The sequence below is a fragment of the Strix aluco genome, chromosome 8, assembly GCF_031877795.1.
Source record: "Strix aluco isolate bStrAlu1 chromosome 8, bStrAlu1.hap1, whole genome shotgun sequence".
NCBI lineage: Eukaryota > Metazoa > Chordata > Aves > Strigiformes > Strigidae > Strix > Strix aluco.
The window spans coordinates 33,427,869-33,449,638 of record NC_133938.1 but is presented as its reverse complement, the minus strand read 5'-3'; the positions used below and the strand labels follow the sequence as shown (position 1 = coordinate 33,449,638).

The window sequence follows — 21,770 nt, the reverse complement described above, 5'->3', positions numbered from 1 at the left end:
ATTCATTTACAGGCAGTCTCATGCTCTAGCCTGCCTTACAATGAATGCTGACCTACATTGGCCCTGCCAGCCACTAAGCCATGAATTCAAAACTGGCAGAGGAAAGAGGGACCAACATCTCACCTCAAACAGCTGAAAATCACTGTGTAGATCTAATTTAATTTCTGTCCTCTCCGACTCTGTTGTAATAGTAGGTCATTAAAAAAGAAAACACCCCCACTCAACTTCCCTAGGCCCCTCCCTTATTTATCCAAAGGATTTCTCTTAGGGTACTTTGGTTAATACAGTACATGCTCAAATGCTGTCTCAAAACCCATCTGATGTGGTCAGTAATTGGCTTACCGATATATCTCTTGTGAAACACAGTCATAAAGCTCCTCAGCAGTGAATTTTATGCTGTTATTGATCTAAAACAAAGAACAAAGAATTAACATAGTAATTTACCAAGTATCACATATCAGTTAAAATTATACAGCTGGTATAACAGATATCATTAATGTATTACCTAACAGGCCCTCAAGTTGAGGCAGGACATAGAACAGTCATGCTATGGTATTATAAAATCAAATATTACAAGTTAACAATCATGATTGCATATAATGGGAGTGATAGATATCATTTCAGCTTCATTTTCTAACAAGTTCTGAACAAATTTTAAAAGACCTTAAATAATTCTTCCTCCCCTCTTAATTTACCCTATAGTTCTACAGCAAAGGAAGTTCTGATTTGCGTTAATTCCATAAATACCGGCCCAAAAGCCAAAGATATCTTCCTGTATAGGAGAGGACTGCAAATCTGAATTATGTCATATACCAAATGGAAAATACCTCTTCTACTGCAAACATTCATTTCAATTTCTCTTCTTAAAATCTTTCAGCACAAATTACTTAAAACTTCATGAATAACTGGCAATTTCAATTTATCTTTTCTTCTCTGAACTGCAGCCAATATTCTTTGTAGACCTACCTAATGCAACGTACTCTCTCTCTCTTCTTAAAATTACTAGGTTAGGGATGGATGCTTTGGTGACTTCACCTTCAAGGCTTTTTACTCTCAACAGTGAGTCATTCACAACAAATGAGTGCTCAGAAAGTCAAGCAAGCCACTCAGATACCGGCAGAGATTTGAATAACTTTTGGTAGGTGCCAACCAAAAATCTATTTTTATGTCCAATGCCTAACATAAGCAAATATTCAACATTCTAACTTAGTGGAAACACAATGATGAGACAGCTAACCTTGTAACTACTTTAAATAAAAAAACATAACTGAAGGGTGCCTGACAAAACATTAAAGAAAACTTCATACCTCGTTGCTTATGAGGAAGTTATAGAGTGTCCAAATATCCTGGAAACTACTGGTTGGGGTCAAAATTCTGAAAAAGAAAAATTTTGGGATTCTTTTAAGCAAGTATAAAAAGATTCTATGGAAGAGTTAAGAAAATAGTCATAAATGCTTCATGGGGGGAAAAAAAAAATCTGATTACCTTCTTTAAACAAAAAGGAAATGCTAATCTTTGAAGAATTTTCCCTTCCATCCCTTTCCACTCCTCTAAAAGAATTAAGTGAGCTTATTATTTCTGTCAGGACTTTCTGTGAAGGTTTTTCCTAATTAAAAATTCAACTGATGTTTTTATGAGCAATTTCTCTATATAGATGGGAAGAAAACCAGCCATAATTAAAAGCCTTTTGTTTCACATAAGCAAAGCCTGCTGTACTAATGTGGAGCAACAGAAAAGTGACACGCAATACAGAACTTTCCCACACCAGCTAAAGCTTTAACTCATGCCCTCCGGTATTGTGATGTACAGCTCAAATGCTACACTTTACAGACCATTTTTGCTACTTCTAATAATAACCAATTCCCACCCAATACTGAGAACTGAAAACGGGATTTGAGAGCTGAAAAGAGGTGTCTTTATGAAGAACCCAGTATCATGTGAAATACTGGTATTTTAGCCAGGAATGCACACAGCAGCCAGCGACATTTCAGGCTTTCCCAAAATCTCGTCCTCATTCGCCACGTTAGAAGCAGATACACGACCCCCAGAAGAGAGCATCAGCTTTGGTCGCGCCGTAAGGTCTTGTGAAGTTCCAAGAGATGTACTCCCTTCTCTGCAAGGCTCCAAAAATGATCCAATAAGGAAGTGATTATCTCAAAAATTAATTCTCCTAATCTGTTTAAGCAGATATAATGCAGTTATAACTCATTTTGCATTCACTAGGGAAAAAACAGAACCATTACAAAATGTACATTAAAATCTACATTAAAAACCACGTAACACTTCTGCCTTATGTTAAGTTTCAAGTATGTAACTAATGAATTACAAAAATGACTGGATTTGGAAAAAAATATTGAAAAAAAAATCTTTTTGGGAAGCTTTATTTAGTTTCCCATGGGAAAGTGCCCAAATTCTCCCCTCCTTCCCCTTGCAAGCTGTAAGCCTTTATAAATGAATTAATTAGGAACTGAAAAAAACCCAGAAAACTAACAGAATAAGTGAAAAATCCCAGTTAAAGACGATACTGTATTTTAAACAGGCTGGAAGACCATGACACACCACAGGATTTATGGTAACTAGGAAGTCCGCTGCTTATTTTCATGATTTTACATAGGAATTATCACTGTTACAAAAATTAGTCACACGTTCCTTCCCCCTTCGTAAGGACATGTACCCAGAATTTTTTTCTTAAACTAAAACCTTAACCTGCCAACTAAAAGTCAGCAAGAGAACCAATTGGCTCGTTGTCCTAAAAATACCTCGAAGCCTTCAACTGCTTCCTCAGTGAGAAAGCTATCAGCTTTGACAGCGTAAAACCCCGGCAGAGACTATTTGGCAAACATCCTTGGAAACGCTGGGAAATCTTGGCAGCTTGGACTGCATCGCAGCTTAGATTCCCACCGACCAGCTCCATGTAGCCATTAGCCAGCAACCCTGTCTGCACGGGACAATACATCAGCTTTAGCTATCGTATCAGTCATCTGCAACATCAATAAACGAGTGTACCCGAGCCTGGGAAAGTGTGATTTCTATTGCTGATGATTTTTGTACCACTCCACCCTCTATTTCATGCAAAAAAGGAGGAAAGCTTGAACGTCTGTTTTCATAAAACTGAGTGCAGAACCGTACAAAACACAAAAGGTAAGATATTAGTAATAACTTCACCTGAAGGCCATCCCATGTTGCCACAGTATGTTGGGGCAAAATAGGTTCATTGCTGTATTTTTCCTGCTATGCCAAGGACACAGATACAAAGGTGCTGGGTAAGGCTTACTAGGAGTGGCTGAGGGAACTGGGGGGGGTTTAGTCTGGAGAAGAGGAGGCTGAGGGGAGACCTCATGGCCCTCTACAACTACCTGACAGGAGGGTGCAGAGAGGGGGGATGAGTCTCTTGAGCCAAGGAACCAGCGGCAGGCCAAGAGGGAATGGCCTCAAGCTGCGCCAGGGCAGGGTCAGACTGGCTCTTAGGAAGGATTTCTTTGCAGAAGGGGTTGTTGGGCGTTGGAATGGGCTGCCCAGGGCAGGGGGGGAGTCCCCATCCCTGGAGGGGTTGAAGAGTCAGGTTGACCCAGAGCTGAGGGATCTGGTGGAGTTGGGAACGGTCAGTGTGAGGTTAATGGTTGGACTGGAGGAGCTTCAAGGGCTTTTCCAACCCAGATGATTCTATGATGCTACAGCTGGGCTGTCAGTGGGAAACCCAGCCAGGCAAGCTTCCTACAGGAAGGATGGAGAGTGGGGAAAAGGGTGGCTGGTGAGAGAAAGACCTGTATTAATTATAGGCTTCTTGATTCTGTGGAAGAAAAATATATGTCTGAGCTACAAAAAGGTGAAGGAAGAGACTGATAGCAGAGTGGAAGGCAGGCTTAAACGGTACTGCCTTTCCTTCTGACTGTGTGGCATCTCCACATGGCCTATTTCTGTCCACTTGACCCAACTTCCCAGGGCACAGAAGTGGCTAGAAAGTTTCACTCCGTTGTTCTTAAGAAGGCTACATCTGAAGAAAACCAGTTTGAAAGTAATTTTTCACGCAATATTAGTCCAGAATTCCAAGGTCATTTTTAGCCCTCTGGTTTTGCCCAGACCTTTAATTCTACTGTTCCTATGAAAGCAGCCAACACACTTCCCACATTTCCTTTCCTCTCACAAATGTAACACCGTGAAAGCAGCAGCATCATATATACTATATTTGGCCTTTTCTCACTTAAGGGAACACTTTTCAACGATTACTGGAGAAAGTAAACAATTTATTTATTAAACTTTCTGAATCTCAACACCAGTTAGGATGCTGCAGACTTCAAAATTATTCCACTGGTGTTTCTCAGACTATGCAGTCTCTGCCCTCAACAAGGTAACCCTCACCCCTCACTGTATTCATTTCTTGTGAGGACATAAAATTGAAAAACGTACTTATTTTTGTACTGCTGAGCAAAGCATCCTAGCAAACTTAACTTTATCAGTTTCGCACCCTGTAAGTTACCAGACCCCAGGTGGATGTACAAACTGGCCGTGCTTCCAGTTCTTTGGAAAAAAACAAAGTAAAATATGTAAATAAGCATACAAGTAACTTATCATTAAATCCTGTGACTTATTTTATGGTATTTGCTTGGATTATGACAACAATTGTTTCTGGGTTTATAACATAAAATGAGAAGTCTGACATTTGGCTCAAAGCTTTACAATATCTTCAAATAAAAGGCATTTGTTGTTTTCAAGGAAGAAGCACTGCTACACACAGAGCACTGTACTGAAAAGAAGTTGGTGAGAGAAGAGCTTGCACCGTAACTTCCTCCACAAATTCTTAACAGGTCAGCATTCATAAAACATGCTTATTGCTGTTTTCAACTAAATAGGAACTGGGATACAAGCTTCAGTCTTGGAATATATTTTTCTGTAGAAAACTGTAATGCATTCCTGTCTGCAGGGCAGGGATTCCATACAACTGCTGCTGTCTACTGGTTTTAATCTTTTTATGTTCATCTCCTTAGCCACCATTCTGTGTTACAGAAAACAGAAATTTTAAGAGAAGATGTACATTGGGAAATCTGGACACGTTTGTATGCACATCAACTCTGCATCTATTACTTTATTAAATCAAGTTGATCTCGTTTTCAAAGTTTCTCAGTGAAAAAAAATCTGCCTCAGCTATAGAACTATGTCCAGAGAACACCCTCTAAATTCATAATACATGAAGCAAATGGGCTCTTACGTAAAACTCTTCTAATGAGCAATCTGAATCTCAGGACTGTGAGCACTGCCATCTTAACCACTGCTTTTTCTTCTCTCTCAACATGACATCAAACCTATTTCAAAAGCAGAGGGTGGAAATCCACTGAATCACTTTGTCCTTCCTATCAGCACAGCCATGCAATACTAAACTACAAACAATTCCACGCTATGTACTTCAGCTGTTAATTAATCCAAACAGCATGCTCTGAGCAGGTGTCAGCAAGGGTGCTGGGTGACATGGAAGCTGGGTTGCAACTAAAATGCAATCTGTTGATCAAGCTAACAACTATAGTATGGTTCTATGCAGTTTTCTGAAAACATTTAGTATGTAAAGTAGAGAAAAGCATGTCATAGAAAGACACTAAAAGTGACTATGGGTACCAGCTACAAAACAGAGGTTAGATACTGTTCTAGGGGCAGAAGGGAAAAAGGAGAGAGTCAGACTTTAGTGATTTCTATCTCATAAGCAATAGGGCTTCCCAAACCACTCGGAACGTTTCTTTACCTACTGTCCTGTCACCCATCTGATGCCACACGCATGCATAGAGTGTGAGATACAATAACCAAAAATGGAAACAGATAGGAGACAGCTCACAATGGGGTTCCTCCCTTGTGCACAGAGAAGACCTGGGAAACAAACAAAGCCTATTTAGAAAGGATCAGAAAATTAATTTATCAAATAGAAGGAAAAAAAAAACCCACAACAAAACAACACAACCCACAAGGTAATCTGGCAGTGAAAGCAGGTCAGCCTGCTAGCTGCTCTCAAACACTAAAATCTGGGGCAATGACTAGTAAAGCATATGGATAAAAGTCACATGAGACTACATGGTAATCACTCTCAACCCAGCCCAGCCTCTGCACCTCCGTGTTTGTCACACTGAGCCATTCCTCTTTAACAGTTCGATGTAATCGCCTGCGGCGTAAGACTGGTAACACTGTCATAAAGCATTAACCAATTCGGTAAACCTGTGCGGTTAATCAAAAAGGTGTAGGACTTAATTGTATAAAAGTCAACTTAACCCATTAAAAGCCCTAGTTATCCTCACGGTCAGAATACCAGGGAAGCAAAAAAGATGAGAAATGGAAAAACAAAACTTCTGTGGCTTATTAGCAATTCCTCATTACACTGCACTGCAGTAAGGGCCTCAAACTGATGTTACAATGACCAACACATGCCAGAGTTTTGTTCAGCATCAACCTATTGGGAAATTAAGGGGATTTTTCCCAAAAGAAAATCAAGCTCACGCCTTCTTCTATTGTGGAAGTACTTCAAATGTCAGATCCTAGGGTCACTTTGTCTAGACGCCTATTCTTTAGCTTTACAAGGTCAGAAAGGGCCATAGCTTTTACAACACTAACTCATTTATTCTAACTTTTCTGCTTTTTAGACTGCTTTCAAGGCAACAAGGCTTAAGCAGCTGCCACAGCATCACCTCTGCCCTGCACCTTGTTAAGCACTGGCCAATTTCAGCTGTATCTGACAGAGGCAGCTGTCTTGAAACTTTTTAATTTCTTACAGCTCTCATTAAAATAGGCAGAAGGGTGAAGGACAAATTTGGCCCCTGGCAGCAGAGAAGGCTGTAGATAAATTCGAATGTGATAGGAGATGGCAAAGAATCAATGTAGAAAAGCAAACACTAGAACAAGGAGAAAACCTTTTGTCAGATACTGCACATTTTCAACTATATCAGACATGATAATTAAAGGATACAATACTCCAGAAAGATGAGCTTTGGAAATGCTATTATGGATATCAAGCGGTCATTTTCTTAGTAACCGAGGGGATGTTTCCACACTAGTGCTGGCCCCCGGGGAGGGACATTTCTACCTACACCATCTCTCTGCAAGATGCCCTATGGCTCATCCAACCATAATCCTGCTCTCAGCTGTGCCAGTCTGACTACGTGTGGTCAAAACGCTCCATGGAGGAGGTTGTAAATCCTCCTCTTGCTCGCAATTTGCAAGTTATGCAAACGACAGTACATCTCTTCTCCAGAGGTCAAAAGACAGCTGGTGGGCAGCACTGTTAGCCACAGCCGCCACTAAGAAAAGGAAGCAGGAGCCATGCCCTGAGTTGTATCATGTTTAAGTACAGTCTTTCCAACACCCATTCCTCATGCATAATAAATTCTGTTTACTTTGGAAAACCACACAAAGCCCAGCACTCTGAGGCAGTAATTCAACTGTTCTCCTTCATTGGGCCAAGAACATTTCGGGTTTCACCTAAATAAATCAAAAAACAAACAAACAAAAATCAAACAACTAGTGATAGGAAAGTCTGATACTTTTTGAACTGGGAGTTAATCTCCATTTTGTTTCCAGAAGGAGACTGCATGTGGAGGAAGATTAAAAGTAGAGCTCTTAATCTAGAGACTTTATGACAGAAATTACTAAATGCCTTGGCAGTCTAAGGGAATGAAGACAATTTTCTAACTAGACACCAAGAAAAAGAAACCTCAGTTCCTCCACTGACCATCTGAATAAGCAGAGAGGAATCAGTTTCTCTGCATCTGTAGAATTCTGTTTTTGAATCAGTAAACCTGTATAACTGGTTTCAAGTTATTTAATGCCAAACTATTAAATTCAGTGATCAGTTCTGATACAGTAATGCTTTCCCGAATACCGAGATCTTAAAAAAATTATACTTTTAATTTACAAATGTTTATGGAGACCTCATCTAAATCAGTGCTTTCCATACAAACAAAACCATAGGTAATTTGAGAGAAATTCCATTTAGATAAAATATTAGAAAAGCAGAATTCAGGTTCCTTACTGCAGTAAGTTACAGAGAAATATATTTAAAGCTAACACTATAGTAGTATAAATGTTTATGAGTATTGTATCTAAGAGTATATGTTGTAAATTGTGAGAGACTTTAAAGTTGGCATGTGAACAAAACAATTATTTCTTAGCAAACAGATGAAAAAAAATCAAACTAGAAATAACTGTATCAATTCACCAAAGACTAAACTTTCTTTTTCTTTTCTGTTAACAGGGATTTCTTATCTAGAAGTAACTTGGGCAGGGAACATGAAGACATGTAAAATTCCCTAAGGGTGCTTTGTATCAGAAGTTATATTCAGTGAAGGGAAAACGTTGGCTGATGTAAACCACTAAAGATACATTTAAATGCCACTGCTGAAGCCTTTAAAAGGGTAAGAAAGCTACCTGTACCCAGTATTTTGGTCAGTATGTTAATGGGAAGATTTAACAGCAACAAGACACAAAATATGTCTCGGATGACTGATCACGAAAACCTACGAGTACTTGCAGCCTTCTACTGGTGTTGGTGCACACATTACTTTCAACAGGTTAAGAGAGAAACACACCCTGCACTCAGAAAGCAGAGAGAAATTATGACATAACTTAAATATAGAGTCAAGTATATCTCAAGTATGTATACCCCCCAGCAGCAATACCTTGCAAGGCATTCTGCACTTATTAGAACAAGATCTGTAACAGTTAATTGTTGTGATAAGTACTTAAACCTCTTTTCTTTCCAGAGATGAAGGGCCCAAACACCTTCCAGCAGAATCAGTGGAAGAATTTCTAGAAGTGATGAAAGATTTAGCACAAACTTGAAAACCCCAAGTTGTAGAAATACTTCTCTTGCCTCAAAGAGCTACTTGAAAACCAAGAAATTATTTTAAAGATTTTTGAAGATAATTATTTTAATTTGTTTTAAGGATTTAAGAGACCTTAAATTAGGTCCCCTAGTTAACTGGTTCCAAATAATACCCAACCAAAATAATACACAACACAAATACAAGAGTAAACCATCACTGAAAACAGTCAGAAATATTATTCAATTCAAAATTATTTAAAAACACACCATGGTTTTACAGTTTGACTTGAAGTATAAGTTTCAGGTGTTTAATAATCTTTGATCATTGCTAGTCAATGCAGTATACATCAACTTATGTAATACCCTCTGCTGTGAAAAGTAGAAAATAGGTCATGAGTTTCATACTCACTTTTCAAGTGTGTAAGTCTCAGGAACACACTGATACAACAGTGGCTGCAAGGATCAGCTATATTTGATGAGACAACTAACACATAACTTGTCTAAATACATTCCTACTGCCAAAATAAGCACATCAGTTATCCACAGTTGCTAACCATACTAGTTATTGTCTTCATTTTAGAGCTGAAGTACTGTAAAACATTTATGGCATGCAGTATTTTGCAGTATAAATACCATTCTGCTACCAATGTTGTCTGAAGAAGAAGCAAAGATAAAATTAAAAATCTGTATGGTATGACAAAAGTTACAAAAACAGGGTAAAAGCTGTTAATAAGACCTCTTCCATGAAACAGGTCTCTTTTTTTTTTTCCCCCTTTTTTAATATCTGTATGTCATAAACAAACAGATTTCTGGTCATCAAGTCTGAATAGCTGTACTAGTGCCACAAGTGTAGTTGTTTTTTAATGAGGAAGGGTACCATTACATACATTAATCTCCAGAACTGTGATTGTGCTTTTCTAATTGCTTTTAACAATCTGAAAATCTGAATTTTTAATGCAGTTGAACTTTCAATATAACTTATTTGTAAAATTTCCAGACTTTCACAAGACAGTTTCTTCTTTGTTCTGGAAGGAATAGAAGGTAACACAGAAAAAACTTGTATTTTATCACTAAAAGCTATATTACCTCTATATATTCAAGCTAGAACTTTTTCACTACTTTTTCTCCACACGCCTTCTTTTCTGCAATCACACCATTAGATTAACTATAAGTCACTGAAAGGAATTTTTTTTTAAATGAAGAAAAATAAACAAACTCCAAGTTCAGTTTTAGAAAGGCTGAGTGACCTAGGCAAAAGGAGCCTCCCTCTCACTTTTGAAAACTTCAGACTGCTTGTTTTAATACTCTGTAAAATACATAAACCTACAACGATTCATAAACATGGCTTCTGACTCTTTGGAAAACCTATTCAGAAGTCTCTAACTTAAATACCTAGACTTGAGACTAAAAGAGAAGATGCCATGTTACAGTCCCTCTGAATTTCTTGCTCCACAATGCCCCCTACTGCAAATCTGCAGAACAAACTCGGAGCAGGCATTTCCCAAACACAACCGTGCAGGAAAATTACTCCACTCCGAAAGTCATCCTGGATGCATAAATAGTGTATTTCAGTTTAGTGGTTGGAAAAAAAAAAATTAAAAAAACATGAAAAGAATTTTTAAAGCCATTTCAAAGGTATTGAGCGCCATGGTAATCATGTGGAACGGAAAATAGGCTCTCCGTTTCAAATAAAGTCAAATGACAGAAACCTGTTTGACTTTGCTCCAGATATTCTAATCAAGACAGTACATATTTTATAAAATAGATTTCTCTGATATCTTGTTAGACCTGTGTATTTTCACAGAGTTCTCCCATAAATGGAAATACAGGACATAAGTAGCTTTCACTAAAAGAAATACAAACTGTCTTTTGTTATCGCCACGCAAAGTTTTAATGAAACACCTCTTTAACACCAAAGTAACAATCCTGAAGCACCATATTCCCCTTATATCTCATCCACCACATATATAAACTGATACCCCAGGATTTCTTGCAAAAACTTTAGGACTGGAATAAAAAGAACCAAGTTTAGCAGTAACCTGTTTTATTAAAACAATTTCTTTAGAGGAAAAAAATAATCAGCAATGAAAACGAATCAATTACCATCAAGCTGCTCTAGCTCACATTTCTACCCATATTTTTCTGTTTCTACTTCCATAATACTTAGACCATTTATCTTTGAAAGACAACAATTCTTTGAGTGGATTTATCCACTATCAGTGTGCTATACAGAAAAAAAAAAAAAAACAAACAGACCTAAGACTTGGGCTATAATACTGCTGATGCAGGGATGGTCTTTTATGCTCATGTGAACACACTATTTCACATTAATGTACCTTGAAGCTTGTTTAGGACCTACGGAATATATATTTTACTGAAACACTTTAATTAAAGAAGTATTCTTTTGATCATAATAAAAAAAAGCAATGAAAACTTATTTGGAAGTGGTGACAAGTGAAGCAAATGTTTGCATGATTCTATCATAATTTTTATTAAAAAAAAATATCCTAGTAGTTACAGATGAAAACTAGCTTAAGTCCCAAGTGACAGAGCTCCAGACTTTTGAGGTGCCTTGACAGGTCAGACCTCACACTTTACAACTGGGACAACCATACGCCCACACTTGGCAAGACTGCTGTGATAACTATAGCGTAAGGACTGTGAGCCTTCAGAAAAGACTGAAATGAACCTTGCTAAGTACTGATGATGCAAGTTTAAAAGCTCACTGCTATGGTAGAATGACAGAAAAAACACTTCTTGAAAAAAATTACATGTCTGTTAGATAATGTCTAACAAAGCTGTAACAGTATACAGTAGAAATGTAAAATACCTCAACACTTACTTAAAAGGCAGATTGTTTCTGTACAGGGCAAGCCCAGTCGTTTGGATGCATCTATTTCACAGTCTTCTAACCTATCTGCATCCATACTATGCAAAAAAAGTGTGCAAAGTGGTAGTGTTTTCCCAAATCAAATAGCTTCAGCCACTCAGATTCACAGCCCCTAACACTTTAGGATGCTCACAGCAGTTACCAGAACTTTAACCACAGTTACAAACCAGTTCCTACAAACACTCTTTAGTCAGTGGGAAACTGAGGAACTCCACAATCGTCAAAGTGACAATTTAAAGCATTCTTCTGTGGCTGTTCCTGCTGGTGAATAAACTTCATTGCTAGAAAAAAAGGACTAAGCTAAGACTACACAGGAGATACCTTGTTCTTTCCAAAGCTTCATTTTTATTATTATTACTCTTTAAAAAGAGGGAGAAGACAGAGGGAATATTATCCTTCCTAAACTGAGAGTCCAGATGACTGTTACTGCTACAATACAGGTTTTGACTCATGAAAAATACTCTAGAATTGGCAACATTGAAGTACCAAAACTTTGTGTCCTTCACTATATCAGGGATTTGCCCCCAATTCCAGGGGGCCTCACACTTGAAAAACAAATGTTCTGAATTATTCAGAGTTCTTGCCATCAGAGCTAATGTATTAGTTAATCATGTCACAGCTCTGGTTACACTCTGAGCAGAGGTGAGTGGCTCGTCTTCAAACACCAGAAAACAAATTCCAAGTCGTAAAAAAGAAAATTCACTCCAGAGATCTGAATCTCTGCAACAGTTCCTTATTCTTTTGCTATGAAGGAATAGTTCTAGGTAGCCTTCATACCAAGATTTTTACTGAAAATCATGTAACTAAGCACAAATAATAAACTGTAGTTTGGCATCAAAAGATGTCAGTGACTTTTATGCCTTTAGGTGACTGTTACTATTACTAGCTTTTATGACCAGCTTAAACACTTACCTACTAATTCCTTCACGGATATCATTCACAGCTGCCAACAGTTTCTGCAGACCTAAAAAAGCTTCTTCAAATGAAGACTTTGCAGTCATAGTTACTGTGTTGGGGTCCAACTTTTGGAAAATTTCAATACTAATATTAAAAAGAAACAAAGAAGAGTAGTTGAAGAGCAGTTAATAAAAATCCTCAAAATTCAGAGAAACCCAGTATCTATTGTATGCACTGTATTTTGACTATTAAAAAAACCCCACAAGGTCAAGTGTAAATCTATACTAAAAAACGTGTTATCTAAAATAGCCTTAGACTAAATGGTAGAAAGACCATGCCATACAATTGTACTTTGCCGTTTAAAATTTTCCTTGGCAACTACATTCTATAAAAGTATTTTACCTTTGAAATAAGTAGATTTATCACTAAACTTCACTTGAGAACGCAACAGTCTCTTCATGCACGACCCGAGTAAACCTCTCTTAGAAGCGAATTGTTAGGTTTAAGAAGCAAAGTAAAGTACTTCCCATCAATTTTCCAAGCAGCTTCATTTTCCAGATTTACTGGCACGTGCTTGACACCTCCCCTGCAATGGTTGTGTTGGGACAATGAGCTGCAGTGCACTCATGAAGAATTACCCCCACAGCTGCAAGGTAAGTAGTGTTTTCTTGACATGAGCAAGAAGAGTGCAAAGTGACCTTTGATTCTAAAACTTCATCCTCTTTTCACAGCATGCTCCTTTACAGGTGGCAAGAGCCAACAGTTCTGTTGCATTTTCATTATAAAGTGGTACACCTGAATGAGTCTTCCCTCGAGGCCTACATGAAACCTTCAAGTTCATGATTACTATCCCAACACTGAGACTGTTCTCTGGTGCATAACCTCAGCGGACCTCAACACCACACCAAGCCGACTCCTAACCAGCCTCAATTCAGACTGATCTGCACTGGTGTAAGCAATGAGGAGTATGCTGGTGCATTATTATTATCACTGTTTATTAGGCAAGTCCTTAACAGACCACCAAAAATGGAATTCCTTTGTGCTTGACATAACTGAGTCCCTCCTTTGAAAAGGTTTCAGATTAAGACTACAAAAAGAAAACACAGCATCTATTTAGATTTTGTGATAGCATCCAAAAGAATGGTATCTCAGTGACTTTCAAGCAGATTTTTCAAAAATAACTGAAATAAAAACACTGACAAAACATCTAGATGGGGGGGGGGTAATTTCCTGCAATTTTGAGTTTATATGAGAAAGGAAATTCATCACTAGATTCTGCATTTGGATTTTATAGAGTGAAGGATTTTGCTTAACATGAAAATTTATTATATTTCAGATTGATTAAAGGTTAAAAAAGTAAACAATAAGCTAGTATACCTTCACATGATTTGAAAAGAAAATAACCATATCAAAACTTAGAACTTGAATGCCTTTTTTCTATGGATAAAGATGAGATTTCCATGGATGTCCAACATTTGTGGCTTGTACAGTGTTTTCAACACTATTCTCTAAGGCAACTTATTTCAGCCACTGTCCAGAAAAAGAGCAGTAGACTAGACAGATCACTGACTGCATACACAGAACAATTTGCATGCTCCTAACTTCTTTGCCTGACAAGTTGCATGATTTTTTAATTGTCAATTTTCATTAATTACTAATAGCTTCTTCTCTAAAATAGGAAGAAAAAAACAATTTGTAAAGTGCATTTGTTTGAAAATTATGTAAGGTTATGTAGCGTGAACTTCTTTAGCACACCGTACCTGTACAAGTTTATTGTATTCCATACACCTTCAAGGACTGACCAGATTTCCTGGCGTCTGTTTTCTTGAGTCACATGAAAGCTTGGATGTGGCTTTTTTTCTTCAGAGTTTTGCAGATTTGGTGTCATTGCTTCCATTTTTTCACACACAGCATTTTCTGAAAGAACCATGATGTCTTCTGATAAATCCTGCTCACTGTCTGACCTCACCTTATAAAACAGTTTAGCAAACAAATAATGAATGTATTTGGTTCCTAACTTAAGAAAACTTGAACACTTCTACACTTTTTTTAAAGCAATGCTCAAAAAAGCAAGGCTGAACTCTTCTAGTCATAACTACCTTTATTCTAGTCTCTGTCTCTAAAGCATCTCTCAGTCTTTCTTCTATATGTATATTGGTATTTCTACAGAGGGGAAACTGAAGCAAAGGGAAACCCTATGCCAAAGCTTTGCAGGCATGGTAAGCTGGTATAAACGAGAACTGCTTCCTACTCTTACTCCCTATCCCACGACTGATGGCACATTGTCTTCTGCAACAGCACAAAGTATTCAGCTACTCTTGGTAAAATGGTTCAGAAAATGTGTCCGGGTTAAACTGAAACTGATCTGGCACAACCTGGGCTGTATAAGGGCAGTTCTCTGGGAAGTCAAACACCTGTCAGGACAAGGGCAGGAGGAATCAAGTTTTCAGACAGAACACCTGCTTCTTACAGCAGCACCGTTCACAGAGCTGTGGGCCAAGTGGCTGACAGCAACACACGCAGAAGCTACAGCACAGTAGACAATCAAGACTCCCCAGATCATCTTTCTTCTCCTTGACCACCTTCTTCCTTTCCCCTTCAGCTTTCTCCAAAACTGAAAAGAACTTTTTACAGATATTCTGACCTGTATTCTTTCCCATATATAGAAATGTTTCAAGTTATCCATGCTCATTATTCCATTTTATGCCATTACATACAGTAACCACAAAGCAAGACACTGAAATTTCTCCCACAGCAATTCAAGAGATAAGCTGGAAGACATACTTCTCAGAACACAAAAGGTGTCAAGACACCCCCCATTAATTATCACAAAGCATGATACAAGTGAGTCCTTTCTGCACATGTAGCACCAGAGCTACCAAGACAATGAAAGTTGAAACAGCACACCTAGGAATAGCAGTATCGGATCAATATCAGAAGTAGAAACAAAAATTTTAATTTTAATCTTTAAGGCCCTTTTGCATCCGCTACAAATGCAATACAAAACTAAGACATTTTTCCTGAAAGCAGCTAAATAATGTTTTTCAATCACCCTCCCGAGACTAACACCTTTATATTAGGGGAATAAAAAAAGCCTACCAAGCACATACATACAGGCAGAAATTTGCTACATGAAAATAAGAGTTAAATTTGAGGTCTATTAATTTTGAAAACACTCTAGCAACAACATTTCCAGCAATAATCTGTTGAAATTATGAGAACAATTTAGAAATCTAAACCAAATTTGTAATATGAACATGGAGCAACTTCAAGATGATGTTAGGTGAACAAATACTAAAGCTCCCCTTACCTCTGTAAATGTTTGGTATAGCTTATTCACTTCAGCATAAGCCTGAGGAAGTACACCATTATAGTCTGACCTTAAGCTGAAAGCATGGAGTATTTTTTTTGATTCCTGGAGCAAGATACGCACTGTTGAGGTGTCAACTGGTTTACCTGATATTTAGACATTAATATGGGGGAAAAAAAGTATTAGATGCTAGGAGTTATCAATCTTAGGAAGCAAATTTAATATTCAAATATCTGAATTAACTGAAGCACATAAAAAGCCCTGAAAATGGTTTAGAAGCATTAGATAAAACAGGCTCAGGAGAAACGTGTCAGGTCAAAATTTCTCACTTCTTAATCAAGTCTTCCAAATTTATCTCAGGATCTAGCAAGAAGATCAACTGGCATATCTAAAATTATTCTGCAGAACAGCAATATCCCAAAAGAGGTATATCTGTTAAAATCATACTCTTAAAGACATCTTTAAATAAATTAAAGGGGTTTGGGGTCTTTTTGTGGGCTTTTTTTTTGAAAACAAAACTCCCTGCCCTCATCTACCACATTAAGTAGTCTTCACTTCTCCATAATTTATTTGGCAAATGCAGATAATTTGGCCACACACAACATGGTGGCATAGAAGGGAGAAAGATTACTTGCTTTTTAAAAATAGTTCAGAGATCTTGGTGACCATTTATATATATATATATATATATATACACACACACACATATATATATTTTTTCATTAAAACATTTTTTCCCTGATTTGTGCAGGTACATAGAGATGTGTGAATGATTCTTACACACCTGACAGTGTCCATACATTTGCTTTTATTGTCTTTGTATAAAAAATAGAAAAAAGCCAGCAGAATCCTGAATTAAAAAAAGAAAAGGGAAGGAAACATTTCCAAAGTAATTTGCATGATTTTTGCAGGTGATATTTAGACTATCAGGGACCACAGGCCTGGACAGACTTGATCTCGGCACAAGCTTCCTTTTTTTTTTTCCCTCGCTTTTTTGTTTGTTTGTTTTGGGTTGGTTTTTTGTTTGTTTGGGTTTTTTGGGATTTTTTTTGTTTTGTTTTTAAATATAATCCATAGCTCATCAATTTCAACTCAATGTTGGCTTTAAGGCTACAAAAACAGTGCTGGAATTCTGCCACCCATCTGGGGAATAAATTGTGAACCAATACAAAAATAGATAAGACTGTCCAAGTTATGGCTCCATTTGGATAATCTTAAACTGAAATAAGAAAGCAGAGGAGCGTAGAACACATCACTATTTAAACATACAGGGTACATGCCTTTTCCGTAACTACTAAAACCAGAACAGTGAGGTTTTTTACAAGTTAATTAATTAACACTCTCAGATTCTCACCTGTACAAAGGTGTTTATCAAGACACTCAATGGCTGAAAGTAAACTCCTTGGCACAACATAACCAAAAACAGCCATCCAATGTTTTCTGTAACACTTCAGCAAGTTTGCTAATGTCCATGGTGGCTTCAGATACAGTATCTGAAAGATAATATGTTATAAATTCAAAGGCTGACTTTCATACAGACACATTCCTATATATTTCACAACTGCTCTATTCTTCAATAATGTTATGGTTTGTGTTTGCTGGAGTAGAATTCCAACGATTCCTCAGAAATAAGGCCATACTCAGATTTAACAAGTATATCTATTAAAATAGATTTCATTCAGGTTAAACAGATGCTCATGTAGAAGCGTTCAGTGTACAATAATAATCTTTCAACTTTTTCATGATTTTTGGTTCCCCTTTCATCAAACATTCCAAATAGTCTTTAGTTATCCCTTGAAGTGATTTAATGTATTACTCGTGTACAAAAGCCAGAACAACAGTAAGTATGCCGTTGATTTTCCAGTATTGTGAAAAAAGTAAAAATAAACACAGTTTTCCTAGGTGCGACTATATAATAAATGAAGTAATACATGCATTTTGCAATAAAATTGAAATTTATTACTACCAAGTGAAACCAGAGTTTGGAGAGATGTTAACAGGAATCAACTAAGTTAATCAGAAGTGCCTAAACCTTAACAGCTAATCAAAGCTCTATCTTGTGGGACTACAGTCATCCCATACAAATGATTTTTTTTTATTTTTGAAAACCACATAGGTTTATCTGCAATAAATTTAAACTTCTAACTAACCCTTACCTGCTATAAAATAGAATCTAAACCAAAGAATGGATGATTTGAAAGTGCCTTGTACATGAGTAATTATTTTCTGCTAACAATACTTTTGAAAAACTGAATGTTTGAGGTTCTCATTAACATCCTCGTAATTCTGTATCTGCATTGTAACCAGAGTAGCCAAGAGCGATTTTATCCACATAGTGTCTAAAAGGATCTGTTCTGATGGGAAAGAAGTGCCTGCAACAACAGTGCCTCAATATTATCTAAAACATGATGGGATAAATTTCTTGAAGGACGTCTTCACAATGCAGTGATTTAACCATACTAGAAAAAACGAAATAGAAATTTAAGGCAACACAAAGACTTCTGAAAATTCACGCTGAGCAGCCAGCATCTCTGTTACCATAATTATTAAAAGACTATTAAAACACTGCACAGTTGTTACTGGTCAAATAGTATAACCTTGTTATAATATGAAATAGTTAAACTGGACACTGAACTATTTACTGTTAGTGAACTAGCTGACTTAGCTATCTGGCTTAGCACAGGTACTAATATCATTAAAATACCAAGGACATTTAAACCTCTTAATACTTGAAATATGAAGCAAGATGACATAAGAAACCACCTCCACCCATAGGTTTCCAAACGCAATTTTCATTTCAGTCTCCAAAATACAAGATAAAGCTTCTCCCAAGTTCTTTTCAAGGTCTGGAAGTATATTTGGGAATCGTGCAGGAGGACCAGCATCATCTCCTTCTGTTTTCTTGAATTCTGTATCTGTCAAACCAATGACAATAAAAGTTACTTATTGTAACCGTTTCTATACCTAATTTGTATTAGTACACAAATAACTTGCCCCATAAATAAAGACAGACTGCACTTTATATTACAAAGCAGATGGACTACACCTAATTAGGTTTCAAGTATTTCTAGTTATACCCACTTGTACTGTGGATATTTTTAATTATGAGCTACTAACCAAGAAGATTAATTTCCCCAGAGCATTATTCATTTGTGATCTTATTCCACATTTCTTTTTTCCTTAAATAACTTAGATTATACACAGCCTGGGGGGTTATCAGCAAGTATAAGAAGATTTCTTCTTAATACTGTAAGTGGTATTTGTATCTTTGGAAAAACGAACAGGGAACCCAAGAATCAAGTTCTACTGTCTGGGATGAAGGTAGAAGTATTAGCATAAAATGTAAGAAGTGATCTTAGCATACTGAATTTTACAGCTACTAAGAACAGGACCCAAACTGGCTCAACTGGAAAAAACCCTTCTCAGTCCTAAAACGTTCAGGATACCTTTTAAATGACTATAAACACAGGAAATGCATACTGTTTTTCTTTCTCAAAAACAAAAATATGTCCTATTTGAATTTCCTAGAACTCTAAGAGACAGATGTTTTAATAAAGGTCTCAAACTTTCAGAAAACCTTTGGAAAAAAAAAAAAATCTGCTCCAAACAAAAAGCACTCCTAAGGATTCAAAGTATATGAAAGCTGAAGTTATAGTAGAAACTATTCTCGCTCTTCTACACTGATTGCTATGGGACTCAAAAACCAGCAGATGTATACATGTACATTAAACAGTTTTATTACATTTTGACTGTTGCAGCTCACGACAGTTCTGGTGTCTGTTTACGTTCAGATTCTGTAGAGCAGTAACCAGATCAGCTTTGCAGAATGCCTTGACCTCACTCACAATGGCTTTATTACATAAATTTTTATCATCCCTAGGAAAAGAGAATTAATTATTGACATAAAACTGATATTACTACATAGTAAGTAATAAATGCATCACACTGAAAAACTGTCTTTTGCAAGCCTATTTTCTGAGCATTATATATGAAGTTTTCTTTCTCAAGCATTTAGAAGCAGTTCAAAAAATTAAACCAGGAAATTAAGTAAAGCATCTATTCTGAAAAAATTAGAAACATACTGAAAAATGTTTCAGGTTCTAGGCTTGCTTTAAGAAAAAAAACAGCTATAAATACTACAGCAATGATGCCTAGTTGCTATGATCTTAGAATGCAAACAAGGAAATAATTCTAAGACAGTAGTATCTTATTTAATTCCTATAATAAATTCTCACTTTCTACACCCTTTTTTACTGTTCTACTAGCCAAATCATTGCCCCAGATGCCACCCTGACGTATACACAGCTCCAGCAGAACTACTATAAAGATGCAGTACAAAGTTGGCTCCTAGCACTTTCTCAAAAAAGCCCATTGCTTATATCGATAAAGGATAAATGGATTTTCAAAAGAAAAGCACTTCTGAAGTCACCTCTTGTTCTTTACTCAGAGAAACCCAAAATGATTATCAACAGCCCTACCAATACTGTGATTGAAAGAGTAATTTCAGCAGCAACCCAATCCACATGTCAACTTAAATAAACCAACTGATGCCTGCTGTCTTAACTCCACTTACTGAAACTGTGCAAGAAATGGTTGTAGCAAAGACCAAAGCAAGCTGTTTACAGTGCCTGTCGAGGAATATTAGCCCTTTAAAAAATAGTTTCATGTGTCTTGTATAAAATTGAGAATCAATACTCAGAAGTCAGCTGTTATCCTCACAAAACAAAAACAAAGGCAAACCTATCTCCACCCTCCAAGATCAACCTTAAACGCCTCTCATCCTCCCCAAACCAGAGGCAAATCTATCTCCACCTTCCCTCTAAGATTAACCCCTGACAATATTTATCACTGTTCCAAAACAGGTGAGCAGAAACAAAGTAACTGGATCTCAATCATTAATGCATCTTTTTTTCCTATTCTGTAACTCCAGTAACACTTTTTGTGAGAAATCGGAGTAAAATCTGAGAAAGCTATGCTTCAAAAAGTCTTAAAATTGAATACTGATTAAACTTAATTCTACTTCAGGCCTCAAGCACATAAAGTTGATTAAGTCTACAATCTCTGTGTTTTATTATATCCTTCTACTCTAGCTTTTAAGAGGGTGATTGCTCTTCAAAAAGCTTACTTCAGACACAGCTCCTCATTTTACAGTATGATTGGAAAATAGGATATTTAGCATGAGACTAACTTACACCTCATCAGAGACCTAAAACCACACAGGAACTCACGTGCAGAGTATGACAACAGCTTGAGGAAAGAGGTTCTGATACTGCAGACAACATTGTAAAACACGATCATCATTGTTCTCATCACTCAGGCCATCTGCAAATTTAGATAAGACAGTGCTGACATGTTCAGAAGTAACTCAACATAAGAAATACTTCAGCATTGTCATGGTACTGTTTTTAAATTTAATACTCTCCAAACAACGACACAGAAGTGTAATCCAAACACAAATCCGAGCTTTGAATTCTTAGGTACCGCTCCACTCAAACCACTGCGGTTTGCCAGAAAACATCAAGTGAGACACACCAAAACTATGTTAGATTTTGTGATGACCAAGTAAAAAGTAAAAGCACACAACATATCCTTAGCTCACAGGTAGAAGTAACTAGATGAATTTTCATTAAGTAATCCCCCACTCAGCAATAGATGTAGCTAAAAGTGAGAAACAATTGACAAAACAATAGTGAACAAAGCACTAATTGAATAAGGTATTTGCATCCTTGGATAGGCTCTGAAGGCTGCTGTAAACTATTAGCTAATTTTAATCAGCAAACTGAAGAGTGAAGACTGTATTAAACTCAAAATTTAGTGCTAAGGTTCACACTAGGTGAACTGCAAGGATTAAGTACCCAAAACAAACTGATCGCAAGTAT

At 37.0% G+C, this 21,770-nt stretch overlaps 1 protein-coding gene across 10 annotated transcripts in view; it reads right to left on the bottom strand.

Annotated features, from left to right (window-relative positions):
* Positions 1-21,770, bottom strand: part of SWT1 (SWT1 RNA endoribonuclease homolog) — a 43,149-nt gene that overhangs the window by 7,024 nt on the left and 14,355 nt on the right. For 3 of the 10 annotated variants that reach the window (XR_012624200.1, XM_074833130.1, XM_074833134.1), the window contains 9 exons: positions 21,120-21,213; positions 19,634-19,767; positions 18,655-18,806; positions 17,246-17,384; positions 15,892-16,037; positions 14,342-14,550; positions 12,597-12,725; positions 1,308-1,374; positions 343-407 (listed from right to left, as the gene is read on the bottom strand). Coding sequence is in view for 5 of the 10 variants with exons in the window: in XM_074833130.1 (XP_074689231.1) it covers positions 343-407; positions 1,308-1,374; positions 12,597-12,725; positions 14,342-14,550; positions 15,892-16,037; positions 17,246-17,384; positions 18,655-18,806; positions 19,634-19,767; positions 21,120-21,213 (1,135 nt within the window). In the remaining 5 variants the exon portion in view is untranslated. The other 7 variants (XR_012624201.1, XR_012624204.1, XR_012624203.1 and 4 more) reach the window with 7 other exon arrangements.